Genomic DNA, 25,242 nt, shown 5'->3' with positions numbered 1-25,242 from the left:
GCATCTATGTCCAGCTTTAAAGGTTAAAAACCCCTTTAAAACACTCATTTCTTTGATGTTACTGTTGCTAAAGAGAAAGTTGGGCTCATGACAGTTGTGGCTGCGTTTCCCGGGTTGCCCTGCAGGTGGCAGCACATTTGCAACTTCTCCACTTTCCCACTTTGCACTTAATCATTTACAATGTTTCTTTTTTTTTTTTTTACTCTTTTAATTTGCTGGAAGTTTGTTCCCAGGCAGCTCAGTCAGTCAGTCAGTGGGAAGTTTCCCCTAGAGGAGGCCACACATTGCTCAGAGAGCTTTCCCCATTCCTGCAGAGTCTTGAGCCGGGAGGTCGGACAGACAAAGGGTCTGCACTGAGGGTTTATTCTGTAGGAATGTGAGGTGACCTTGTTGTGACCTTGCAGGAGACGCAGAGAGTCGCACACAATCGCAGGCGGCCTGAGCTGAGCGCTGGGAGAGGGGAGAGGAATCTCGGGTGCCGCTGCCAGTCTCAGCCATGGGTGACACAGCTTCCAAGCAGCACCCTGCTCATGGCCGGCTCATGACTATGGGAGACTGACCCTAGATCTTTATCTCTCATTACTGCTTTGTCTGTAGCGACGTCTCCTCGGCCGCTGCTCCCCCGGCCCGGGGGTCTCTCAGAGGATTTACAATGGGGCTTCCCACCCTGGAGTTCAGCGATTCTTACCTGGATAGCCCAGACTTTCGGGAGAGGCTGAAATGCCACGAGATCGAGTTGGATCGGACCAATAAGTTCATTAAGGAGCTGATCAAGGACGGGAACATGCTGATCGCAGCGCTCAGAAGTGAGTACCGAGCGACAACGAGCTGCAGCTGTGTCCTGTTATTTATTGCTCTCCTGTGCCAGCCGGAATTAAACGGGTTGTTCACCTTTAAATTAACTGTTAGTAGGATGAGGCAATTTGCAGTTGGTTTTCATTTTTTATTATTTGTGGAGTTATTTAGCTTTTTATTCAGCAGCTCTCCACTCTGCAGTTTCAGTAAGCCGGTTGCTAGGGTCCTAATTAACCTAGCAACCATGCATTGATTTGAATAAGAGACTGGAATATGAATAGAGGAGGCCTGTATAGAAAGATGAGTAATAAAAAGAAATAACAATATATTTGTAGCCTTAAGGCCCCCCATACACGGGCCCAGGACCGCCATCAGAAATTGCAGGGCCCCATACGATAAAATTTCCTGGCCGCCCACCGCAAGCCCCACCTACAGGTCCGCCCCCCACCACACAGTAAAAAAACAAAAAATATATTGGTGGTCACGGCCCCCCATAAAAAAAAAACATTTGTGGCCAGGGCCCCCCCATTAAAAAATATTGGTGGCTAGGACCCCACATGAGAAAAAAAAATTGGTGGCCAGGGCCCCTTAAACGTCCATGCATTCCCGAAGTCAGCAGCTTTCAGAAAGATGGGGGGGCCGACGAATCAAGTTAGTGTGGCGTGGCCGGGCCCCCTTACCCTTGGGGCCCCCTACATCTCTCCCCCCTGTCCCCCCCTGATGGCTGCCCTGCACGGGCCGATAAAAGCTTCCGACAGACCAAGTCAGCACATTATTGGCGCGTGTGTGGGGCCATCCGACGGGCGTCCCCGATCGATATCTGGCTGAAAGTCGGCAGATACTGATCGGGCAGGTTAAAAAATCCCGTCGGATCGCGGCTGCGTCTTTTCGTTGATGTGGTCCCGCAATGTGACCGCCCGTATGGCCTCCATTCTGATCCGATCGTTGGGCCCTAGGGCCCACTGTCTGATCAGCCCAATATCATCCACTTCAATGTAGGCACATCGGGGAGAGATCCGCTTGTTCGGTGACATCGCCAAACGAGCGGATCTCCCTGTGTGTGGCCACCTTTACAAAGCATTTGTTTTTAGATGGGGTCAGTGACACCCCCCATTTGAAAGCCTGAACGAGTCAGAAGAATAACGGAAATCATTTAAAAATTAAAGGTGGCCATAGATGTAACAATTACGATGTTTCTTGGAAAAGATGTTTCCAAGAAAGATCGTCCGTTTCAATACACACGTGTAGAGCTGAATTGTCAGATATACAGACAGAAACAATAGAATTCTACCTGTATCTGATCATTCAACACTAACAATGGACAATGTTTGGGTAGATTCAAAGGCACCCAATCAAAATTTTCCGTCCAGCCCGATCTACGAGCCAATCAATATCCAAGTCTTCTGTCGATATCGGTCGGCTCTTTTCCCACCATACACGGACCAAATATCGGACGAAAATGTATCTGTTCGCCTATGGCCACCTACAGGCCATTTGTTTCTAGATGGGGTCAGTGACCCCTATACGTAAGCTGGATAGAATCAGAAGAATAAGGCAAATAAATAAAAAACTATAAAATTAAACAATGAAGACCAATTGAAACGTTGATTGGAATTAGTCATTCTATAACATGCTAAACGTTAACTTAAAGGTGAATCGTCCTCTTTAATGGGCAGTCCTTGTTCCAGGCAGATCTGTCTCTAGGGGGTCACTGCTCTGGGCTCAGGGCTTAATGAGGGGCCACACTCAGAGCAGTTACTTTCCCTACTTGTACAGGAGGAAGAGCAGGGTCTTATTCATTCAGTTGTTATAGTACAACATTCAGCACCTATTGTGCCATTGGGTGCTGGGAGTTGTAGTTGGACTCAAACGGCCGTGGGTTGCTCAACTCTACCTAATTGTTTGCTCTTGTTCTGGGTCTCACCAACACTAAAGGCAGCCCTGATGCCAACCAGCAGCCAAAATCCAAACTTTGCCCCCTCCCAACAAATGCAAAAGTCCAGAAAGGTTTAATGGGGTGCTTCACTAACTTTTAGTATGTTATAGAATGGCTAATTCTCAGCAAATTTTCAACTGGCCTTCATTTTTTCTTTTTTATAGTTTTTGAAATATTTGCCTTCTTCTTCTGAATCTTTCCAGCTTTCAAATGGGGGTCACTGACCCCATCTAAGAAAAACCCAAATGATCTGTAAGGCTACACATTAATTTTATTGCTACTTTTTATTGCTCCTCCTTCTATTTAGGCTCTTTCCTATTCTAATTTCTGTCTCTTATTCAAATCAATGCATGGTTGATAGGGGAATTTGGTACCTAGCAACCAGATTGCAAACTGGAGAGCTGCTGAATAAAAAGCTAAATAACTAAAAAAACCACAAACAATAAAAAATGAAAACCAATTGCAATTGTCTCAGAATATCACTCTCTACATTATACGAAATGTTTATTTAAAGGTGAACAACCCTTTTAAATTGACCACAGCTGTGTCGGCATCTGACTGATAAGGTTTATAACGTTTTTAATAATGCCAGCATCAAGTATCATTACTAGTAACCGGTAAAATACCAGGTGTCCACCCAATCCCCCACAAACATTTAGAAAATACGTCTTTAAATATATTTCATGCCTCATCAGAACCTGTGGTTTATTGAATTTAGTGCCGTTTTCACCCAGTTGAGTCATAATGAGCTTTTGTACTTAGAAACCCTGCACGCTCTCTCAGGAAGCAATATACATCCGTACTAGCAACTTTGTACCAGTTCGGTAAACCACAGCAACCAATCAGACCTTTGCTTTAAAGTCTTTTTTTCATTGGTTGGTGTGATTTCATGCGCTGGGGCAAAACTGTGCCTATGTCAGTCCATTGTAACCAGAGGGCCTTACACTAGGAGGACAGGAGCAACGATGTGCTCTGCTGAACAGGAAGATTGCCTCCCCAAGTGCAAACCAGCAGTAATATTTAAAGGAGAACTAAAGCCTAATTAAAAAAGTAGCTAGAAATCTTTTACATTATGTTTTGTGCTTCTGTATCAGCCCAAGGCAACCACAGCCCTTTAGCAGTAAAGATCTGTGTCTCCAAAGATGCCCCAGTAGCTCCCCATCTTCTTTAATGCTGATTCACTGTACATGCTCTGTGCTGCTGTCACTTACTGAGCTTAGGGACCCACTCACAATATACAGTACACATAGAATAGAAATGTCACAATATAAGGCTGATTAGTAATTAATACAGATAATTACTACATGGCAGCACAGAAACCAGTGCAATTAGCATCAGACTTTAATAATCAGCAAACCTGTAGCATCAGCTTATATTACAGGGGAAGCTCATTTTCTGCTGGATAGTGACGAGCCCTAAGCTTAGCTTCTCAACAGCTGCTCAGAGCCCACTGAGCATGTGAGTGTCACAGACACTTTCCAAGACGGTGACCCCCTGTGACAAGTTTGAAGTCCTGGATCATTGCTGCTATTGACAAGCTCAAACTTTAGCCTTGTGCAATAAGTTCAGCATTTAAAATATGGCATTTTTAGCCACATTCATTTTTATGGTTTAGTTCTCCTTTAAAGGAAACTCTAAAAACGTGGCAGAAGTTTCTATGGAGCACCCTCTTGCCACTCTAGATCTGCTCTGGGTGCTGCGGTGCAAACTGGGGGCCCACCGGGGCTGCTTCTTTGGGACCCCCACACCGATCCCCGCATTGGCCAGGTCCTCCCCCACTCCGCAGCTGCAACTCCCCTCCTTCCCCTGCTCTTTACTGGCCCGGCGGCGCCCACAAGGGCTGGGGGCCCACCAGGATTTTTCTCTGTGTCCCGGCCGCCCAGTCCGACCCTATGCATATTTGAATGTCCCCAGTAAACATTTGGGAACAAACTCAACAAAACACTAGTAGAGTAATAGAAAAGGGCAAATCCACTGAATATGGGATGCTGTACGGCAGCCCTATACACTAGCTTCAGCTCAGTACGTCTATGAAATGATTGCTCTTCTTAAACACTACTTGTTCGTGTAGTTAGAGGAGCAAAAAGTACACGTTACAGAACCGCAACTCCCTGCACCCCTCTGTCTGAACAGCTTATTAAAAGGGAACTACCGCAAACATTAAAATCTAATATAAGCTTCAGCACTGGGAAATAAGAAACTTTCCAAATACAATCAATTAAATATTCTGCATTGTTTCTGAAATAATCAAGTTTATCTTCACTATTCCTCTCTCAGCATTGATTATTTCAGTATTCAATATTACAGTATTTCTAATTGATTGTATTTAGAAAGTTTCCTATTTCAGTATGCTGAAGCTTATATTACATTTTTGCTGAGTTGTGTAGTTCAGCCTTAAAAGCATGATGCTGAAAAATCTGTGGTAGCCACTGGGCTTTAATGTTGATTATCAGTAGAATCTGTGGGCGGATTTGTCGATTCTCCAGCACATTGGCAGCGTAATTAACAGTGGGAAAGAAGGAGCTCCTGGCCAGCGTCCATGGCAGTCAATTCATTGGGTTCTGTGGAATCACTTGCATCAAAGGATTGGGGAAATAGGAAACTTCTCTGTGTGTTGGTCGGGAGTTCTCAGACCATCCGAATGGTCCCCCCTCCCCCTCTGCTTGAGAAGGTTTGGGAAAGTACTTTCCTGTTTATAATTAGTAGAAATGATGGGATTGGGAATGGAAAGAGGGGAATGCCACTTAGATGCATATATTTTCCATTAAGGGAGCTGGGAGTTGCTGTTGCTGAATGCAGGCGTCTCTTTGAGATTCAGTTTATTGTCACAGATCGGATTTCATTGGGGAGAGATTTGCTAACTGCCGCCACTGCCTGGAATATTAATTCATTGCTAATTAGGTCGCTGCTTTTGTATCTCATGGGGTACAATTCCAGGCTTCTCTTTGCATTCTTTTGCTTTTATTGGAAATTTTTGTTGTTAAATGGTCGCTGTAGATTTATTTTTTTAATTGTTCCTATGGGTTTGTCTAATGCAAATATTAAAAGTTGAAAGTTGATATTTATTATTATTGTCCTTTATTTATACAGAATCCAGAATGGGGTGTTGTCTAGCACAGCAGGACATTGCATCATAGGGGGTGTGGTCAGCTCAATATAAATGGCACTCTCCATAGTAGGGATAACTCCCTTGGTTTCTTATAGCCTGTACAAAGTGATACCATGAATCTTTACCAGCATAGGTCTTACCCTCTAGTATGCAGAATTCTCCTGGAAATTGCATGGTATAAGTGACCCTTTAAATAAAAGACAACTTTACCTTTTACACCTATGATATTCATTTGCAGGACTGACCAATAAAGCTTTTAGCTGAATGCAAAGTCAGCTAATGGGAGAAATGATTGGACCATGTTGGATTGATGGAAATCTCCTGCTGGTAAATTTAAGGGGTTACAATGACCAGGGTGTGAGTGTTAGAATACTATGGGGCCTACTGGTGCTCCCAAACTTGATTGTCTGCTGAGGTGCAAGGTAGGGGGTGGGAAGAGAAACTCAGGTTGTGCTTAATTAATGGGGGGGGGGGAGTACTGGTGGCCAGAGGTGCTGAAAGCGGGGGCAGGTTGCAAAGGGTTTAAAATATGGCATCCTTCATGTGTTTTTCAGACTTTACAGCAGGGATACCCAACCTTTTTCACCTGTGAGCCACATTCAAATGTAAGAAGGGTTGGGGAGCAACATAAGAATGAAAATGGTACCTGAGGATACCAACGAAGGGTTGTGATTGGCTATTTGGTAGCCTCTATGTGGCCTGGAAGCCTACAGAAAACTATTTGCCAGTACATATGGTTTTTATGCAACCAAACTTGCCTCCAAGCCAGAAATTCAAAAATAAGCCCCTGCTTTGAAGCCACTGGGAGCAACATCTAAGGATTTGGGGAGCAACATGTTGCTCAGGAGCTACTGGTTGGGGTTCACTACTTTACACCCTTCCCTGAAATCAGTTAATGCCCTTTTTGGTTTCATGGGAAAGCGATTTTGAGAAAACAACTTGCCAAAGTATATATTTGTGTGATGGACAAATGGCAGGATCGCGGTATCAAAAAGGTAGAATTCAGCTTTTTTAGACCTCAAATGAACTCGATTGAACTCACAACTCAAATGGTTTCTAATTTAAGAAAAATTTAAGAAAAAAACTTGAATGGAAAAAAAATCGAATCAGCAAGTTTGGGGTTAACAACCTAAAAACTCAAATGAATCCAAAATATAAATTTTTGACTCAAAAATACCCTTGAAAACGCAAATTCTTTTTGGAAAACACAACTGGAACCTTAATAAATTTGCCCGTAAGTGTCAATCACAGGAAGGCATATGCAGCTATAGGGTAGCTAGTAATTCTGCTAGTGAGTCGTCCAATAAAAATGTCCTTATGAAACTATATAGGTATAGGATCTATTATCTAGAATTTCCGTAATTTGGATCAGCATACCTTAAATCTACTAAAAAAAAATATGTAAGCATTAAATTGAATTGTTTTGCCACCAATATGGATTCATGCAACTTAGTTAGGATCAGTGTACTGTTTTACACTTGAATTATTACAGAGAAAAAGGATATAATTTTCAAAAATTGGAATTATTTGATTAAAATTGGGTATATTTATCAAAAAACTGAAGTTAGAGATCAGCTAGAGTGAAATACCGCCTCTTTCCATTCATTTCTATGGGATTTTGAAAGGCGCATTTATCAATGGATGAACTTTCACTCATTGCTAAATAAGCATTTAAAAATCCCATAGAAATGAAGGAGAGTCACGGTATTTCCCTCTAGCAGACTGTGGTGATCAATAACTTCACTCTTTGATAAATATGCCCCTATGGGAGACAAGCTTCCCATCATTTCGGAGCTTTCTGGATTAGGGATCCCATACTTCTAATTAGTCTTTACTTCTTTATGTACAGTCAAGATATTTTGTATATGACCATGCCGTGTGTCCCTTAAAGGTACAGGGCTCACCTGGTATCCAGTCCTGTAGTACAGTTGGGCAAAACAAAAAGGAAGAGGGGGTTTCAAATAAAGCAAGAGATATTTGTATTGAGTTTTTATGTGCAGTGACCCCCACCTGAAGGCATGCACACTGGGAAGGCAGGAAGTGCCGTGTATCCCTTACTGATCTGGAATGCAGCCGAAATAATAGCAGCCAGTCAGTACAGGGGCTGTAGTGGGGGTCAGACACATACAAACAAAGAATGTTTAGGCATTACTGGCTTGGGCAGCTCCCTGGGGGCAGGGGGTGGGAAGGAACAGTCATGCACATCAGTTCCATGGGCTCTAAGTTTGGGTCGCGCTCCCCTGCTGTCTGAGGCTGTTCTATAGTGCAGCACACTGGAAAGGCTGCTCAGAATCTTTGGGACGGTCCATAAAACTCAGTTTCAGCTGAAGAATGTTATTACAGGTATGGGATCCGTTATCCAGAAACCTGTTACACAGAAAGCATAGAATTTACTGGAAGGCTATCTCCCATAGACTCTTCCCTTTTCTCTGTAATAATAAAGTGGTACCTTATACTTGATCCCAACCAGCGGCGTCACTAGATGTTACTGGGCCCCACAGCAAATTCATTTTAGGGCCCAAAACAAATTCTTTTTTTTTACAAATATATGTTGAAATTGCTCATTAATTAGGGCCTCAAGGGGCTCCCTATCCCCAGGGGTCTGCTTCCTCTGTAGTTAAGCCCCAGATCCCAAGTAAGATAGAATTAATCCTTACTGAAGGCAAAACACTCCTTCTGTGCTTTATTAATGTTTAAATGATCTTTTAGCAGACTTACGGTATGGAGATCCAAATTATGGAAAAAAAACCTATATCTGGAAAACAGAATCCTGGATAATAGGTCCTATGCCTGTATTTTCCTTTATTTATACAGCCAGATATATTCTGCAGTGCTGAACCGCAACTCTCACCATTTTCCTTTGTTGACTGTGGGAACTGACCCTAAAATAAGGTATAATGGTTCTTTTTCTTGATGTTTAGTCATTATTACTGGTGTGCAAATAAACCTTTCCTGGGGGCCCTTTCTCTGGGCTGTAAGTGCCTGTTGTAATCCCTGTAATTGCTGAGTGTCGGCAGCTTGGAAGCAGGTACAGCTACAACCACCATAAAGCAGCCAATCATAGCATTGAGCCTGTGTCACATGAGATATTTTGGTGGGCGCCACTGGGTAGTGATCTCAACTCAAACTCAACTTTCTTCCAATTGGCTACGCTGGTAAGAGCTGTGAGCAGTTTTCTACTTCTATAGATCTTTTTTAAATGAAGCAGTATGGCAGCTCATCTATTAAAAAATATAATGATCTATATCAATGAATTTCACCAGACACTATGGAATAAACAGCAACGTCAAAAGGCATTTATTCTCTAAACTGAAAGGACCCACAGCCAGGGCATTGCCCTCTGACCTTGCGTTTTAGTGAATTTCTGCTGGTGCCATTGTTTGTTTCTGTTTGGCAACATGTTTATTCTCCCGGCTGATTATGATGGAGCTGTGGAAATAAACTTTCCCACTAACAACACTGTTTCACGTTAATAAAAACCAAACCAAAAGGAACATTGTGAGACTGAAGGGACGGCAGAACAATCCCAAGCCAGGGAAGAGATTGTATCAGGGAATGGAGGGGGGAAGCAGAGACAGATGAGCGGATAATGTTCTGTTCCTTGCAGTGGAATGGATCAATAGTGGTGGGAATGCAAAACTCAAGAGGCACCCAAGAGGATAGAGGATAAATGGTTTAATTAGCAATTTTGAAGAGAGTGAAAAGGACACGGGCAGACTGTAGGGAAGTGGGAAGAAAGAATAGGAAGAGTTCATTGTGACATTCCAGATGGAAGGAACAGACCGAATCGTGACGTTCTTAGCGTTAACAACAGTGAAGCAAATGAAGGAAGTCTGATAACGAGCTTAATGGATACCGACAGGTTTTTATAAATCAGTTTTCACCCTGTTTTCCTGGGCATCACACATTAAAATGCCAGTTGAAAGCCCCTTGAACCCTTTGTGCGGACTAAGGAGTCAGGTCGCTTATAAATGTGGGCCACAAGCTTCCTGTTTGGTCTTTAGAGACTCCGGCATGTATCGCCAATGGCTGAAAATATTGCACATGACCCTCCCCTTCGGCTAATGTCTGTCTGATAATCTGCAGGTGAGAAATTCATTTGAAGCGAAGACCAAATTGGAATGTTGGTGTGGACCTCTTCCAAAAGGTTTGCTGCCAATTCGACCCAGCACATTGGTGGCCAAATCAGGCCAAAGATCTGGTCAGTGGTGACTTCACCAAACGAGTGGATTTTACTGTGTCTGGCATGTTGAGATGAAAGACTTCAACCACCACGTCAAAAACGAGAAATGTGCCAGTTGTTTTGCCAATGTCCACCAGTAGATAATGTCCCATGCAATTGTCAGTGGGGAATTGCTAATGGCAGTTTTGCTGAATGTCTGTTCTGACCCATCTGGCTGCAGCCATAGGGGGCACTGACAGGTATTTCTATGGATTTATAGAGTTATTTTAACTCTCCAGGAAAATCGTCTGTCTGGCTCCAACCTTAGAGCAATGGTCCATGGTTGTTTTGTCTCCCCGCTAAAGGCTTGCAGCTTGTGAAATTCAGCAGCATATTACCATAAGAAGTATGCCATTACTTTAAAGGAAGTGTCATATTGTAGTCTAGTAGCAAAAATGTCAGGAACTGTCCCAAATATTTCCTATAAATTAGGAAAACAATGACGGATGACTTTTTACTCCACCATATGTACCCTAGCTCCATGCTTCCCGCTATGTTCAACAAGAACTGATTTTGTATGGATACTGAGGTATTTGGGACAAAATAAAAAGCACACAGACCATTTTCCACATGCCCCATAACCTACAAAATCAGCAAGACATATGTGATGAGCGAAATTTTTTCATGAAGTTTCGCCACAAAAATGATGCCAGTAGACTCCAATGAGAGAAAAAATTGTCGCAAGTAAAAAAAAATGCGTGTGTCGCCCACAGTCTTCAATGCATTTCAGCTAATTTTTGCAATTTTTTCTACAAGCTAGTTGCTGATTGGTTGTTGTGGTCGATGGCACTAGCACAACTGTGCATGATATTAAGTCTCACTACAGGTCTAGAAATGTTCTTCTTCACTTTATTTTGTATTTAAAAAAGGTGCTTTCCGGGAAAAACATTCTAAAGAAGGCTGTTGTGAAATTCAATAGGTGTAGTTGAACAACAACAGCTGGATGGTTGCAGGTTGAAGTTCCATAAATTCTTGCCCATTGACATTGCTTCTGCCTCTACTTCCCTTTCGAAGTCCTGCATAATTGATATCTGGCCAAATACCAGTCAAGCAACTTTGAACATCCTGTAGGGTGAGGACCACGTCTGAACCATAATACTGTCCTTCAACAACTCTCAATAGCCGTCGTTATGATCTGACCATGATGGATGGATCTAACTATGAATGGCAGGCTTTAGGCATATATCAATCAGGAAGGTGAGAAGATCCCTTCAGAGGAGAACCTCATCTGACCCAGAGTGAGCTTCTCCCCTGACAGGTCATCGTGGGACCTCTGTGATCCGATGATTGGTTCAAGGCCATGACAGTTTCCCCTCCATCCATGAAGCCAGCTCATACAAAGACTGGATGCATCCTCCTCTATATGTCCATTTTAAAGCTTGAAAACTTTACTACTTCAATACAACAACCCAATATAATAAGAACAGTAAAGTTAAGTAAACTTCTCAGGTCATTGACCGCTCATTTAATCTGGCGCAGAATTTTATGCACTGTAATCAAACACGGATTATGTTTTAAAAAAAATAGATTGGTCCCTATTTATTTTTCCTGGAAAAGTAAATTAAAGGAAATAAAAAATGATACTTGAATGTTTTCATTGGCTGCAACGCGGGCCATTGTTTTTCATATTATACAGTAATTGGGTTAAAGTTACAGTGTGGCTCCAGTTACATACAGAAAAGAAGGCAGCATTTACTGGGCACTGTCTGCTCTAACTATAAAAGCAAACAAAACGCACAGACATCATGACTGCTAGGACAATCGATTCTATAAGCCTGACCTCCTTGGGAACATTCTTTATGGACAATTGGTAGTAGGAGACTATGTCCAGGTGTGCTTGATGTACTTTAAATGAGTTCCATCATTTTGTTTAAATGGCAGTTGTGCAACATAGGGCTAATAGCCTCTTGATGGTGACTGTGTCTGTGGGATAACAGGTATAGTAGGGAGAGATGGTGCCTATAGTAACAGTGGATAATAGTCTCTGGGAAGGGAGTGTGACTGTGGGATAGCAGGTATAGTAGGGAGAGATGGTGCCTATAGTAACAGTGGGATAATAGTCTCTGGAAGGGAGTGTGACTGTGGGATAGCAGGTTATAGTAGGGAGAGATGGTGCCTATAGTAACAGTGGATAATAGTCTCTGGGAAGGGAGTGTGACTGTGGGATAGCAGGTATAGTAGGGAGAGATGGTGCCTATAGTAACAGTGGATAATAGTCTCTGGGAAGGGAGGGTGACTGTGGGATATCAGGTATAGTAGGGAGAGATGGTGCCTATAGTAACAGTGGATAATAGTCTCTGGGAAGGGAGTGTGACTGTGGGATAGCAGGTATAGTAGGGAGAGATGTTGCCTATAGTAACAGTGAATAATAGTCTCTGGGAAGGAACTGTGGCTGTGGGATAGGAGGTATGAGAATAATAAAGTGAATGGGCTGTGACTTTAGTGTAGCAAAGACATCCTCAACAACATTACTTAGATTGGAGCTTCTGCATATACCATGAACACTTCCACATATAAACTGACCATACATGGACCCCTCCAGAATAAGTTGGCAGCTTTATTGTTGCATGTAGGGTGCCTGTCTGAAAACCACAACGACCAATATCAGGCAACGTATTTATATGATAAGCCACATCAGTACACTGATGTTGTCCTTTTCAGACAGGCCTTCATAGACCTGTAGTATAATCTGATAGTTGACCCCTGGGGCCAAATGATCTGATCAGTCTGATGTGGCTCATCATGTGGCCAAGTGGATCTTCAGGTGTATGCCCAGCTTTAGTATTGGGTCTAGAACACTGTTTGTGGTTTAAGTTGTCCTTAATGAAAACCACTTGGTGTCTCTGCTACACTAATACACAGTAATGTTAAAGCCAATTACATATTTTATATATTTTGTTAATACGAAAGTGGAAACATGAATTTCCACTCCCTGCAGTTATGTAGGTGGTGCATCCTGATACTTGACATGAAAGGACTTTTGTTCTCTGCCAAGCCAGTTTCTGTTCAAATAAAAATCCATGCATTATTATACAAAAGTTATTCATGGAATATGATTTGTTTTAACTGGTAATTAGAACCGTTGCAAGCAGGAGGGTAAATATGAGGGTACTGTTGCACAATCCCTGGTTTGCTGAAAACTGAGGCAAGTACTATATGACTGTAAACTGAAGCTGAGGTTCATCCCAAACATCTGCTGCTACTGCATCACAAATAACTGACAAGGCATGACAACAGCATGTTGGCTTGTTTCAGAAACAACCCACTTTTTTCTTGCAGACCCTCTACACTGGGGGAAGACCTTGCTCTACAGAGCCCCTCATTCCAGAAGGAGCTTGTTGACAGGTACAGTGGACAACTTGTTTCAACCACAGCAGCTGTTTGCGGGACCCAACATAGCATTGTGAGTAAACTGATACCACCTCCAGAGAGGCCCCATGCCCCACCAGAACCATTTATGTGCCTTCCCATGTTAAATCCAGCTTGTGGCTACTGGAAACCAATATCCAACCAGGGGCATGTTCTGATCTGGTCCTGACTTTTACTGTGCATGGTCCAGGTGGGTGATCTCTGCCCAGCAGCTAGAAACTGGATCTGACATGGCCAGCTCCCCTTCGTGACTCTACAGATTGATTGCTGCTATGGAGGGCCCAGGGACCTTTCAGAGGAGGCAGCCATTGTTTGGGTGTGGGGCTTCTATGGGTGCTGGGGTCAAAGTTAGACTGGGCCGGCAGGACAACGATAAAGAACTGGGTGGGCTCCAGCCCTCGCTGGCCCAAACCTGTTTCCCATGGCTGTGTGAGACTGTGTCCTACTCCCTGACCTCCTCTCTCCTTGATTGTGGCTGCATAAAAGAAGGTACATGCTGTTTGATTGGAGCTGGGGAAACCCTCTGTTTGATTGGAGCTGGGGGAAGACCTTGCTCTACGGAGCCCCTCATTCTAAGGAGCTCATTGACAGGTACAGTGGACAACTTGTTTCAACCACAGCAGCTGTTTGAGGGGCCCAACATAGCATTGTGAGTAAACTGAAACCACCTCCAGAGAGACCCATGCCCCACCAGAACCATTTATGTGCCTTCCCAGAAAGGTCCGTTGGTGGACACCATCTTTAGCCATGTTAAATCCAGCTTGTGGCTACTGGAAACCAATAGCCAACCAGGAGCATGTTCTTTTGATCTGGGCCTGGCTTCCACTGTGCATGGTCCAGTTGGGTGATCTCTGCCCAGGAGCTTCAAACTGGAACTGACATCTGACTTTGCCGCTATGGGGGGCCCAGGAACCTTTCAGAGAAGGAAACCATAGTTTGGGTGTGGGGCATCTGTGGGTGTTGGGGTCAAGGTCAGACTGGGCCGGCAGAACACCAGGGAAAAACTGGGAGGGCCCTGTTGGCCCAGACACGCTCTCCACAGCTGCATGAGACTGTGCCCTACTCCATGACCTCCTGGAGGTCATGGAGTAGCTACATGGAAAAGATTGTAGCTACATGGAAAGATTAGAAGGTACATGCTGGTAGGGCGAGGGGGGGGGGTAGCTGCTGGGGACGAGGGTCTCGTGGGGGTGGTGGTGGGGGGGCTGAGAGGGTGTGTAGGTCTCTGATGCGGCAGCCCCAGTGGGCCCAGATCCCCCTGTCCAAGCGGTGGTTGGGGTCAGTTTTACACTGATGGTAGGGACTTTGTTTTTATGTTTGTGAGCAATAGCCCAGAGAGAAAGGTGCTTGTGTCACTGTATGTACACTTGTTTCCTTACACAACAGAAGGCAGTGCTGTTCCTGCTCGTGCCAGTAAAACAAAATAGGATTAGGGAAGCCCAATCTTTTGGATTTATTATTAGGCAGATGAAATTACTTACAAACCCACAAAAAAAAGCAATGCTCTGAATCGCAGTTTGACAGCAAAGCTCAACATAGAAATTCTGAAAGCATTCATTTAATGGGTGGTAAATTTCCTAAAATTAAATGGAATTGTTATGAAAAAAAACCCAAAAAGTTTTACAACTTGAGACTTGTCTTCTTTCACATGCAAGTAAAATAATATCCTCGACCTAATTTTAAAGCTGATTCCAGGCGACAGCGGGCGGCAGTTAGTGGTTTTAATCGACTTGTTGCTACAAGTTGCCGTTTCTCAGCCGAGAGTTGAAGAGACGGACGGGTTACAAATAAACATTCCTGATTATTGTGTCGTTACGTTGCAAAAAAATTCAGGAATTTTTTTTTTTTTTTTTCTTCGTCGGGGATATTAAACAGATGTGGTTTACATATAGCTGCAAAAGTAGTTTATCCTCTTTTTCCGTGCTTACCTAACTGCCATCCCATGTTGTGGTCTATAATTAATTTAGTGAAGAAGATCATGTTATGACGTCCAGATGTCAATGGTTTATCAAGAACGTGCGATTTCACATCTGCTTTCTGTTGGTCAGCTTTGTGTTTCGGCTGTCTTAAAGGGACACTGTGCTTTCACAAATCAAAGTGAAAATATGAAATGGTGAAGGTTTGCCAATTTTGTGTTTGTTGTCTCACCTACTAGATTATATGGGGCAAATTCACTAACCTCTGAAAATTCGCCAGCGACGGCTTCGCTCACATCGGAACACTTCGCCAGGCGTAAATTCGCCAGGACAATGCTAATTCAATAAAATCTAAAGTAGCGTCCAGGGCGCCGAACGCTGGCGAAGTTTTGCGAGCGTTACTGCGCCAAGCAAAGCGAAGTTGCGCTAGCGGTAGCTAATTTGCATACGGTGGGAAGTTAAAGTTCAATGGATTTATATGTTGCAGAAAATACATTACACTACACAAGCCCGGGAAACCTTAATAAAATAAAGTTGTTATATTGCCCTACACATGAGCCCAGTGTATAGTTTATGCGCCATATGTTAGGAAATGTAGGGGGGGGTACCCCAAAAAGATTTTACAGACTTTTGCAGCCTATCACCCTGAAAAAGGGAAAAGAAGCCAGCGTTTTTTGGGAGTTTTTGAGGAAGCCCTATACTTTCCATTGCACTTCGCCTGGTCTGAGCAGGCGAAGGCAAGTCTGGTGGAACAGGTAACGTTCAGTAAAATGCACATGTTAGTGAATTAGTGGACTTACATCCATAGAGTGCGAATGAGCGCTATGTCACTGCGCAACTGAATGGGCGTGTGTATGAACGAGTGCAAGCTTGTAATAAGGGGCGCCCGGCCAGCTTGGTCCACCTCTGACCACAACGATTAGTAATAACATCCAAAGCACTGCGTATCTTGACAGCGCTAGTTGAATAAATGATGATGATGGTAGTCCTCCTGTTGTGTTATCATAGCAGGAAAATAGCAGGAAGTGTGGTCAAGGTCTGAGATCATTTGGGGCCTGACCAGTCAATGGAAATGTCTGTAAATACTCAGTAGGAACAATGCTCTTGATTTTTCAATTTTTGTAGTAAGAAAAGTATAGTTGCCCCAGCGGTGTAATTACCGGGGGGGCAGGGGGTGCAACTGGGCCAGGGCCCGCACCCCCGCAGGGCCCCCCCGGCAGATCACGCGCTCTGCAGCCGGCTGGAGTTGGCTGCAGCCGGCTGGAGTTGGCTGCAGCCGGCTGGAGTTGGCTGCAGCCGCAAAGTAAATTCGCACAGACGAGGGGGGGCTGCACAGCACGCACCAGGGCCCGCCCCCACTTGTTCCGTTACTGAGTTGCCCTTTGGGGTTTGCAAGTAAAAGCGCCAGTTTAAAACATAGATGAGCTATTTAGTTTTGGAGTGGTGTAGCTTTTTATTCAGCAGCTCTCCAGTTTGCAAATGCATCCATCTGGTTGCTAGGGTCCAAATTACCTAGCAACCATGCATCGATTCGAATAAGAGACTGGAATATGAATAGGAGGGGCCTGAATAGATAAATGAGTAATAAAAAGTAACAATAACAATAAATGTGTAGCCTTACAGAACATTTGTTTTTTCAGATGCATATAATATATATCATACACAGAAATATAAATGTATGGAGTAGCCATTCCCTGATACAGCAACTGTACAACTGAGGGCCGCAGTCTGTAACTTATTTGTGGAATGTTTCAGCTGGCTGGGAGAAACATTTGTCCTTTTCTGCATGATTACCTCAGAGAGTTACAAATGCGCTGTATTCCTTAAGTGTAATTATTACAGCACGCTCTTACAAATAACTGTCAGTTGTGACTTTTCGTAGGGAGCCAAGGCGGCATTTGTTTAGAAAATGACTCGCTGTTATTCTGCGGAGCTGCGCTTCTCAACTGCAGTTCTACCGGGAGGGCTTGGGTTGCCACAGTAAGACTCAGCGAGCCCAGGGCATATTTACCTACAGTTCATTTCCATGATCATTAGGACTAATGTACTTTATTTCTTGGCTTATTTCTGTCTGATCCATGGAAACCAAACATCTTTGTCTAACACTGTCCAGCATACTGCAACCTTGACTTGACTCATTGTAGCTGGTGGTTTATAACTAGATGCAGTTTTGTTTATGTATCCCTTGTCATGGGGTTGTTCAACTTTAAATTAACTTTTAGTATGATGTAGCGAGTGATATTCTGAGACAATTTGCAGTTAGTTTTCATTTTTTATTATTTGTGGTTTTTGAGTTATTTAGCTTTTTATTCAGCAGCTCTCCATTTTGCAGTTTCAGTTCTCTGGCTGCTAGGGTGCAAATGACCCTAGCAACCATGCATTGATTTGAATAAGAGACTGGAATATGAACAGGAGAGGCCTGAATAGAAAGATGAGTAAATAAAAGTAACAATAACAATTTGTAGCCTTAGGGCAGAGATACACAGTCGCCCGGCACCAATCTCCTTTTCTTCGGAGCGACTAATCTCCCCGAACTGCCTTCCCGCCGGTTAGAATGTAAATCGCCAGCTGGATGGCACTCGGAGCGCCCAAGTTTCCTCATGAGTCAATTTCGGGCAACTTCAGAAAACGAAGCGCTCCGAGTGCCATCCCGGCAGCAGTTTACATTCTAGCTGGCGGGAAGGCAGTGGAGATTGGTCGTCCCGAAGAAGAAGAGATTTGTTGCCGGGCCCCGAATCTGACCGCGTGTCTCTGCCCTTAGAGAGCATTTGTATTTAGATGGGGTCAGTGACCCCCATGTGAAAGCTGGAAAGAGTCAGAAGAAGAAGGCAACTATTTGAAAACCTGTAAAAAACAATGAAGTCCCATTGAATAGTTGCTTAGAACTGGCCATTCTATAACATACTAAAAGATAAGTTAAAGGTGAACCACTCCTTAAATGGGCCAGTGCCATTGGCCAATGTGTTTTAAGCTCATGAATAGATATCTATTAGATTCTAAATCAGGTATGGGTCAGGCAAGCTATTATTTTGACCCCGTATACTGGCAGCCAATTAAGTCACATATTCTAAGACCGCCTGTCCAATCACATTGTGCCCTAAAGTTCAGCCATCTTTAGTGGCCCTGCATGTGTCATCAGGATCCCCATGACGTACTTAACAGTTCTAAATTTTGCTTTTCAGCATTAGTATTTATGATAATGTTTAAAGCATTGAAGATTGGTAGTAGTAAGTAGAGCTTAAGAAAGAGCTTAACGGAGAGCTTAAAGCCTTCCAAATACCTTGGCCCACCTCTGGACTCTGCCCTCCCAAAACAGCACCACTGGATGGCACCCCTAAACGTGCTTGTTTCATACAACTTGTAGAGTGGAAAGATGCAGTAGGTGGGTGCCATCTTGTGCTGACAAAGTAGCCCAAGATGGTGCCCATCAACCCCAGTGCGCTGCAATATTATTTATAAGAAAACAGCATCGGGCAGTACTTTTACAGCAAAATTATAATGAACATGCAAAGACAGAGCTGTGTTAGACATAATGAAAACGTTTAATTTCTGGAGTCATTTTCTTTTTAATTTTTACAGTAAATAAAAAAGTGATTTCGATTTTTTGCCAGAGGTCATCTACACCAACAGTCAGATAGCATTTGGAGGCTGGAAATAGGTAGGAAGCCTAACCATTTAACATCATACAAAATACATAATGGAAACCAATTAACAAGTCACTTAAAATAGATCCATGTTTAACAAACCATAAACCGCCATGTACAGTAGGTCTCCTTTCCAACCCCTAACTCTCTCTCTTAGGTTTGTTTACTTCTGCAACATTGATCCTTCTACTACTGCCTTATTGGCACCTCAATTTTCCCAGAGGCAACCCCACCCCTCTCATTGCAGATGTGGAATGCAGGCGTCTCAGGGAGGGAACCGCACTCAGTCTCTGAATTACTGGTTCTTCTAGGAGTATATACTCTGTTTGCAGTGCTTGGCGCACACACAGGGACATGTCCTACACTCTAATAACCCATCAAAAACTCAGTCTTTAATGAGCAGGGTGGTTTGTCTGAGGCACTTTCCCAAGATACTTTCGTATCCTCTGGGGAGGGAGTGTGACTGTGGGATAACAGGTATAGTAGGGAGAGATGGTACCTATAGTAACAGTGGATAATAGTCTCTGGGAAGGGAGTGTGACTGTGGGATAGCAGGTATAGTAGGGAGAGATGGTGCCTATAGTAACAGTGGGATAATAGTCTCTGGGAAGGGAGTGTGACTGTGGGATAGCAGGTATAGTAGGGAGAGATGGTACCTATAGTAACAGTGGATAATAGTCTCTGGGAAGGGAGTGTGACTGTGGATAGCAGGTATAGTAGGGAGAGATGGTGCCTATAGTAACAGTGGATAATAGTCTCTGGGAAGGGAGCGTGACTGTAGGACAGCAGGGATAGTAGGGAGAGATGGTGCCTATAGTAACAGTGGGATAATAGTCTCTGGGAAGGGAGTGTGACTGTGGGATAGCAGGTATAGTAGGGAGAGATGGTGCCTATAGTAACAGTGGATAATAGTCTCTGGGAAGGGAGTGTGACTGTGGGATAGCAGGTATAGTAGGGAGAGATTGTGCCTATAGTAACAGTGGGATAATAGTCTCTGGGAAGGGAGTGTGGCTGTGGGATAGCAGGTATAGTAGGGAGAGATGGTGTCTATAGTAACAGTGGATAATAGTCTCTGGGAAGGGAGTGTGACTGTGGGATAGCAGGTATAGTAGGGAGAGATGTTGCCTATAGTAACAGTGGGATAATATTCTCTGGGAAGGGAGTGTGACTGTGGGATAGGAGGTATAGTAGGGAGAGATGGTGTCTATAGTAACAGTGGGATAATATTCTCTGGGAAGGGAGTGTGACTGTGGGATAGGAGGTATAGTAGGGAGAGATGGTGCCTATAGTAACAGTGGATAATAGTCTCTGGGAAGGGAGTGTGACTGTGGGATAGCAGGTATAGTAGGGAGAGATGGTGCCTATAGTAACAGTGGATAATAGTCTCTGGGAAGGGAGTGTGACTGTGGGATAGCAGGTATAGTAGGGAGAGATGGTGCCTATAGTAGCACTTTCCTTCACTGGCTCCTATTGAAAGCCCTTAACGTAATGAAGATCCTCTCTCTATCTCAGCTCTGTTATCAGAATACACTCGGTCATGCAGCTTGCTTCTCACCTTCACCTTACTAATTCACTTTATCCCATTCCCAACGGCAAGCAGTGGTGTAACTAGGGTAACATGGGCCCAGGTGCAGAACTTGTCTCCTGTGGGCGGAATAGGGGGGCTGACTATAAATCTATCTATCTCTGGGACTACCTGCCAGCAGCTCTCACACTCCCCTTCCTTCCAAAACCTTCAAATGACCCACCTGTTTAGAGAAGCACATTCAATGCATTTTGATATTTCAGAAATCAATATAAATGTTCTTCCTTATATCTCAAATGTTCCCAAAACCCTTGTGACTGTAAGCTCTTGTGCTCCTGTTTTTATCCTGGAACCGTTATTTATTAAATTATTGTAAAACCCCTGTTATTTTAATAAACGTAAATCACTGTGCAGGTGCTATACAGGTATTGGACCTGTTATCCAGAACGCTCGGGACCTGGGGTTTCCCGGATAACAGATCTTTCCGTAATTTAAACATTAAATAAACCCAATAGGCTGGTTTTGCTTCCAATAAGGATTAATAATATCTTAGTTGGGATCAAGTACAAGCTACTGTTTTATTATTACAGATAAAACGGAAATCATTATTAAAAATCTAAATTATTTGATTAACATTGAGTCTATGGGCCACTGAATTCCTGTAATTCTGAGCTTTCCAGATAATGGATACCGTACCTGTAAATGATGATGATATTATATGAACTAAAACTGAGCCACCATAGCTTGGACATACCTATCAAAGGGGTGGTTCACCTTTAAGTTAACTTTTAGTGTGTTATAGAATGGCTAATTCTAAGCAGCTTTTTAATTGGTTGTCATTTTTTATTTTTAATAGTTTTTACATTATGTGCCTTCTTCTTCTGTCCTTTTCCAGCTTTCAAATGGGGGTCACTGACCCCACCTAAAAAACAAATGTATTGTTATAGCTACTTTGTATTACTCATCTTTCCATTCAGACCTCTCCTATTCATATTCTAATCAGTTCATGGTTGCTAGGATAATTTGGACCACAGTAACCAGATTGTTGAAACTGAAAACTGGAGAGCTGCTAAATAAAAAGCTAAATAACTCTAAAACTACAAATGATAAAAAATTAAAGCCAATTGTAAATAGTCTCAGAATATTACTCTTTACATTATACTTAAAGTTAATTTAAAGGTGAACAACCACGCTCAGATTCGGGGAGATTAGTCGCCCAGCGACAAATCTACTCTTCTTTGGGGCGACTAATCTCCTCGAACTGCCTCCCAATGCACTTCCAAAGTCGCCCGAAGTTGCCTTACGAGGAAACTTTCGGCGACTTCAGAAAATGAAGCGCTCCGAGTGCCATCCCGCTGGTGATTTACACTCTAGCCGGCGGGAGACAGTTTGGGGAGATAAGTCGCCCTGAAGAAGAGGAGATTTATCAACAGGCGACTAAATCTCCCCGAATCTGAGCGTCTGTCTCTGCCATTAAAGTTAGCAATGGAGACCACAAAGCTTGCTTGTCCTCGGGCCCCCATTACTGAAGATCTTCAAGCAGAACTTCCACATTCTAAATTAAAGAGGCAGAGACCACAGACATTATTATGGTGTAATGGAGGGAATAATTTTGCCTTATATCAAGTTCAGACAGACACGTCACATGGCTTTGCTAAATCTAAGTATGTTCCTCTTCCTCACTGGCTGCTGCTAATGACGTCCTTTGCTCTTGCCTTGGGCTTGTGTAAACAGTGTCTGCCATACAGTGGGAAAAAGGGAATCCGAACTACTAGCGCTTTATTTCTCTGAAAACCAATGTTCACCTTAAAGGCACAGACACATGGCATGGGTTGTCGTCTGCACTTAGTCTCCTCCAGCACAGGTGCCAAAACGTCAGATGTTCCCCGTCCCGCCAGCATTACGGGGCACATTTACTAAGCTTGAGTGAAGGATTCGAAGTAAAAAAACTTCAAATTTCTAAGTTTTTTTTTTTTTTGGGTACTTCGACCATCGAAATAGGCTACTTCGACTACGATTCGAACAATTCGAACTAAAAATCGTTCGACTATTCGACCGTTTGATAGTCGAAGTACTGTCTCTTTAAAAAAAACTTTGACTACCTACTTCGGCACTTTAAACCTACCGAGCACCAATGTTAGCCTATGGGGACCTTCCCCATAAGGTTTCAAAGCAATTTCTGATCGAAGGAAAATCGTTCGATAGATGAATTAAAATCCTTCGACTTGTTCGATTCGAAGGATTTAATCGATAATCGAAGGATTTTACTTTGATGGTCGAATATCGAGGGTTAATTAACCCTCGATATTCGACCCTTAGTAAATGTGCCCCTAAGTGTCGCCGGTGGAAAAACACGTATGTCGCTTGTGCTCCACTCAGTAGTTGCCTCAAGAGTTTTCCCACCGGCGACTGACAATAATGCTGGCGGGAAGGGAACTTACAATGTTTTGGCCAAATAATGAAAAGAAAATATATTTTTGTATAATTAAAGAAAATATAATTCGAAGCAATTTATCAATCAACATTGTTTTAAATGTTATATGAAGCCCGACAGCAACCAGATTGCTGCTGAAATTCCAAACTAGGGAGCAGCTGAACAGTAAACAGAGTACAGTAATTATTGGCTTCTTCTTCTGACTCTTTCCAGCTTTCAAATGGGGGTCACTGACCCCGTCAAAAAACAAATGCTCTGAAAGGCTCCAAATTTCTTTTTATTGCTACTTTTTATTACTTATCTTTCTATTCAGGCCTCTCCTATTCAGATTCCAGTCTCTTATTCAAATCAATGCATGGTTGCTAGGGTAATTTGTACCCTAGCAACCAGATTGATGAAACTGGAGAGCTGCTGAATAAAAAGTTAAACAACTTAAAAAACACAAAAAATAAAAAAAGAAGACCAACTGCAAATAGTCTTAGAAAATCACTCTCTACGTCAAGTGAACAACCCCATTAATCATCGGAGACTAACAAATTACAACGAATTTATGTAGCATTTTACAAGGGGGTTGGGCAGCAGATGTATTTTCCTTTTCCTGTGTTGTTTTTAGTGGTGTTGCAATGCCTGTACATACAAAAGCTGATTGCCGTGCAACATGAAAAAGGCTTTGCAGATGGAATGCTGTTGGGTTTTTTTTTTTGTGTACATTGGACTTTATGTAAGTCTCTTTTATAGATGGGGCCGTTTCTATATGGTATTTGCACCGGAAAATAACAATTAGTGTGTGTGTATATTCTGTCTCATACAAACTGATTGTTGTTTTAGTTCAGATCACTTAACACATTTCAAGGAGAAGTAGAGAAGACTTTTACAATAATGTTAGTACCCCCCCTCCCCTTCCCAAGCACAAAAAAATATTAATATTGTATAATTTAACTCTTGTGCAGCTCTTTTCCTTCACCAATCCAAGTTTATTATTCCACTGCGTCACCCCCCATGTGCAAAGTGATGTTTGGAAATATTACAGTTCAAAGGGGATGCAATCAGAATGCGATGCAAGGATTAATCAGAAAAGAGAGAGAATTAATTCTGAGTATATTGTATGGCACAATACCTGAACCCAGCTGCCCACATGCTCCTTAAACAAAAGGGGCAATATATACAGTACAGGGTTACTGATGGCATGTAGGTCCCAATAGGGCAGCCATCAGGGGGGGACAGGGGGGAGAGTTGTAGGGGGCCCCGAGGGTAAGGGGGGCCCGGCCATGCCACACTTACTTGATTAACCGGGCCCCCCATCTTTCTGAGAGCTGTTGACTTTGGGATGGCATGGACGTTTAAGGGGCCCTGGCCACCAATTTTCTCATAATGTGGGGGGGGGGCCCTGGCCACCAATTTTTTTTTTCTCATGTGGGGTCCTAGCCACCAATATTTTTTTATGGGGGCCCTGACCACCAATATCTTTTTACTTTTTATTAACATGTGGGAACCCTAGCCACCAATATTTTTTTTGTTTTTTTTTACTGTGTGGTGGGGGGCGGACCTGTGGGGTGGGGAGGCGGACCTGTAGGTTGGGCTTGCGGTGGGCGCAGCCCACCGGGCCCAAGAAATTTTGTCGTATGGGGCCCTGCAATTTCTGATGGCGGTCCTGGGTCCCAATAGGGCCCACGAACTGCACACTTTATGCTAGCCTTCTTAACCTGCAGCATTGTGGGCCAAAATTACCTGTTGCGGGTATTAGCAGTCTTTTCCCTGAATGCAACCACCTCACTCTACTATACATGTTATCCACTGTTACTATAGACACCATCTCTCCCTACTATACCTGCTATCCCACAGTCACACTCCCTTCCCAGAGACTATTATCCCACTGTTACTATAGACACCATCTCTCCCTACTATACCTGCTATCCCACAGTTACACTCCCTTCCCAGAGACTATTATCCACTGTTACTATAGGCACCATCTCTCCCTACTATACCTGCTATCCCATAGTCACACTCCCTTCCCAGAGACTATTATCCTACTGTTACTATAGACACCATCTCTCCCTACTATACCTGCTATCCCACAGCCACACTCCCTTCCCAGAGACTATTATCCACTGTTACTATAGACACCATCTCTCCCTACTATACCTGCTATCCCACAGTCACACTCCCTTCCCAGAGACTATTATCCACTGTTACTATAGACACCATCTCTCCCTACTATACCTGCTATCCCACAGTCACACTCCCTTCCCAGAGGGAAATATAATAATATGCCTCAATATTGATGTATATATA

General features: G+C 43.3%; 1 protein-coding gene across 2 annotated transcripts in view; it reads left to right on the top strand.

Annotated features, from left to right (window-relative positions):
* The first annotated feature begins 216 nt into the window (after positions 1-216).
* LOC108708739 (rho GTPase-activating protein 42) overlaps positions 217-25,242 on the top strand; it is a 154,413-nt gene continuing 129,387 nt past the window's right edge. Inside the window, exon 1 of one of the 2 annotated variants that reach the window (XM_018247767.2) lies at positions 217-806. In XM_018247767.2, the coding sequence (XP_018103256.1) occupies positions 653-806 (154 nt within the window). In that variant the 5' untranslated portion in view covers positions 217-652. The remainder of the gene's footprint in view (positions 807-25,242) is intronic. The other variant, XM_018247766.2, reaches the window with a different exon arrangement.

This window comes from Xenopus laevis, chromosome 2L, assembly GCF_017654675.1.
Source record: "Xenopus laevis strain J_2021 chromosome 2L, Xenopus_laevis_v10.1, whole genome shotgun sequence".
Taxonomy (NCBI): Eukaryota; Metazoa; Chordata; class Amphibia; order Anura; family Pipidae; genus Xenopus; species Xenopus laevis.
Note: the sequence above shows the minus strand (reverse complement) of the source record. Positions and strands in the feature narration are given on the sequence as shown.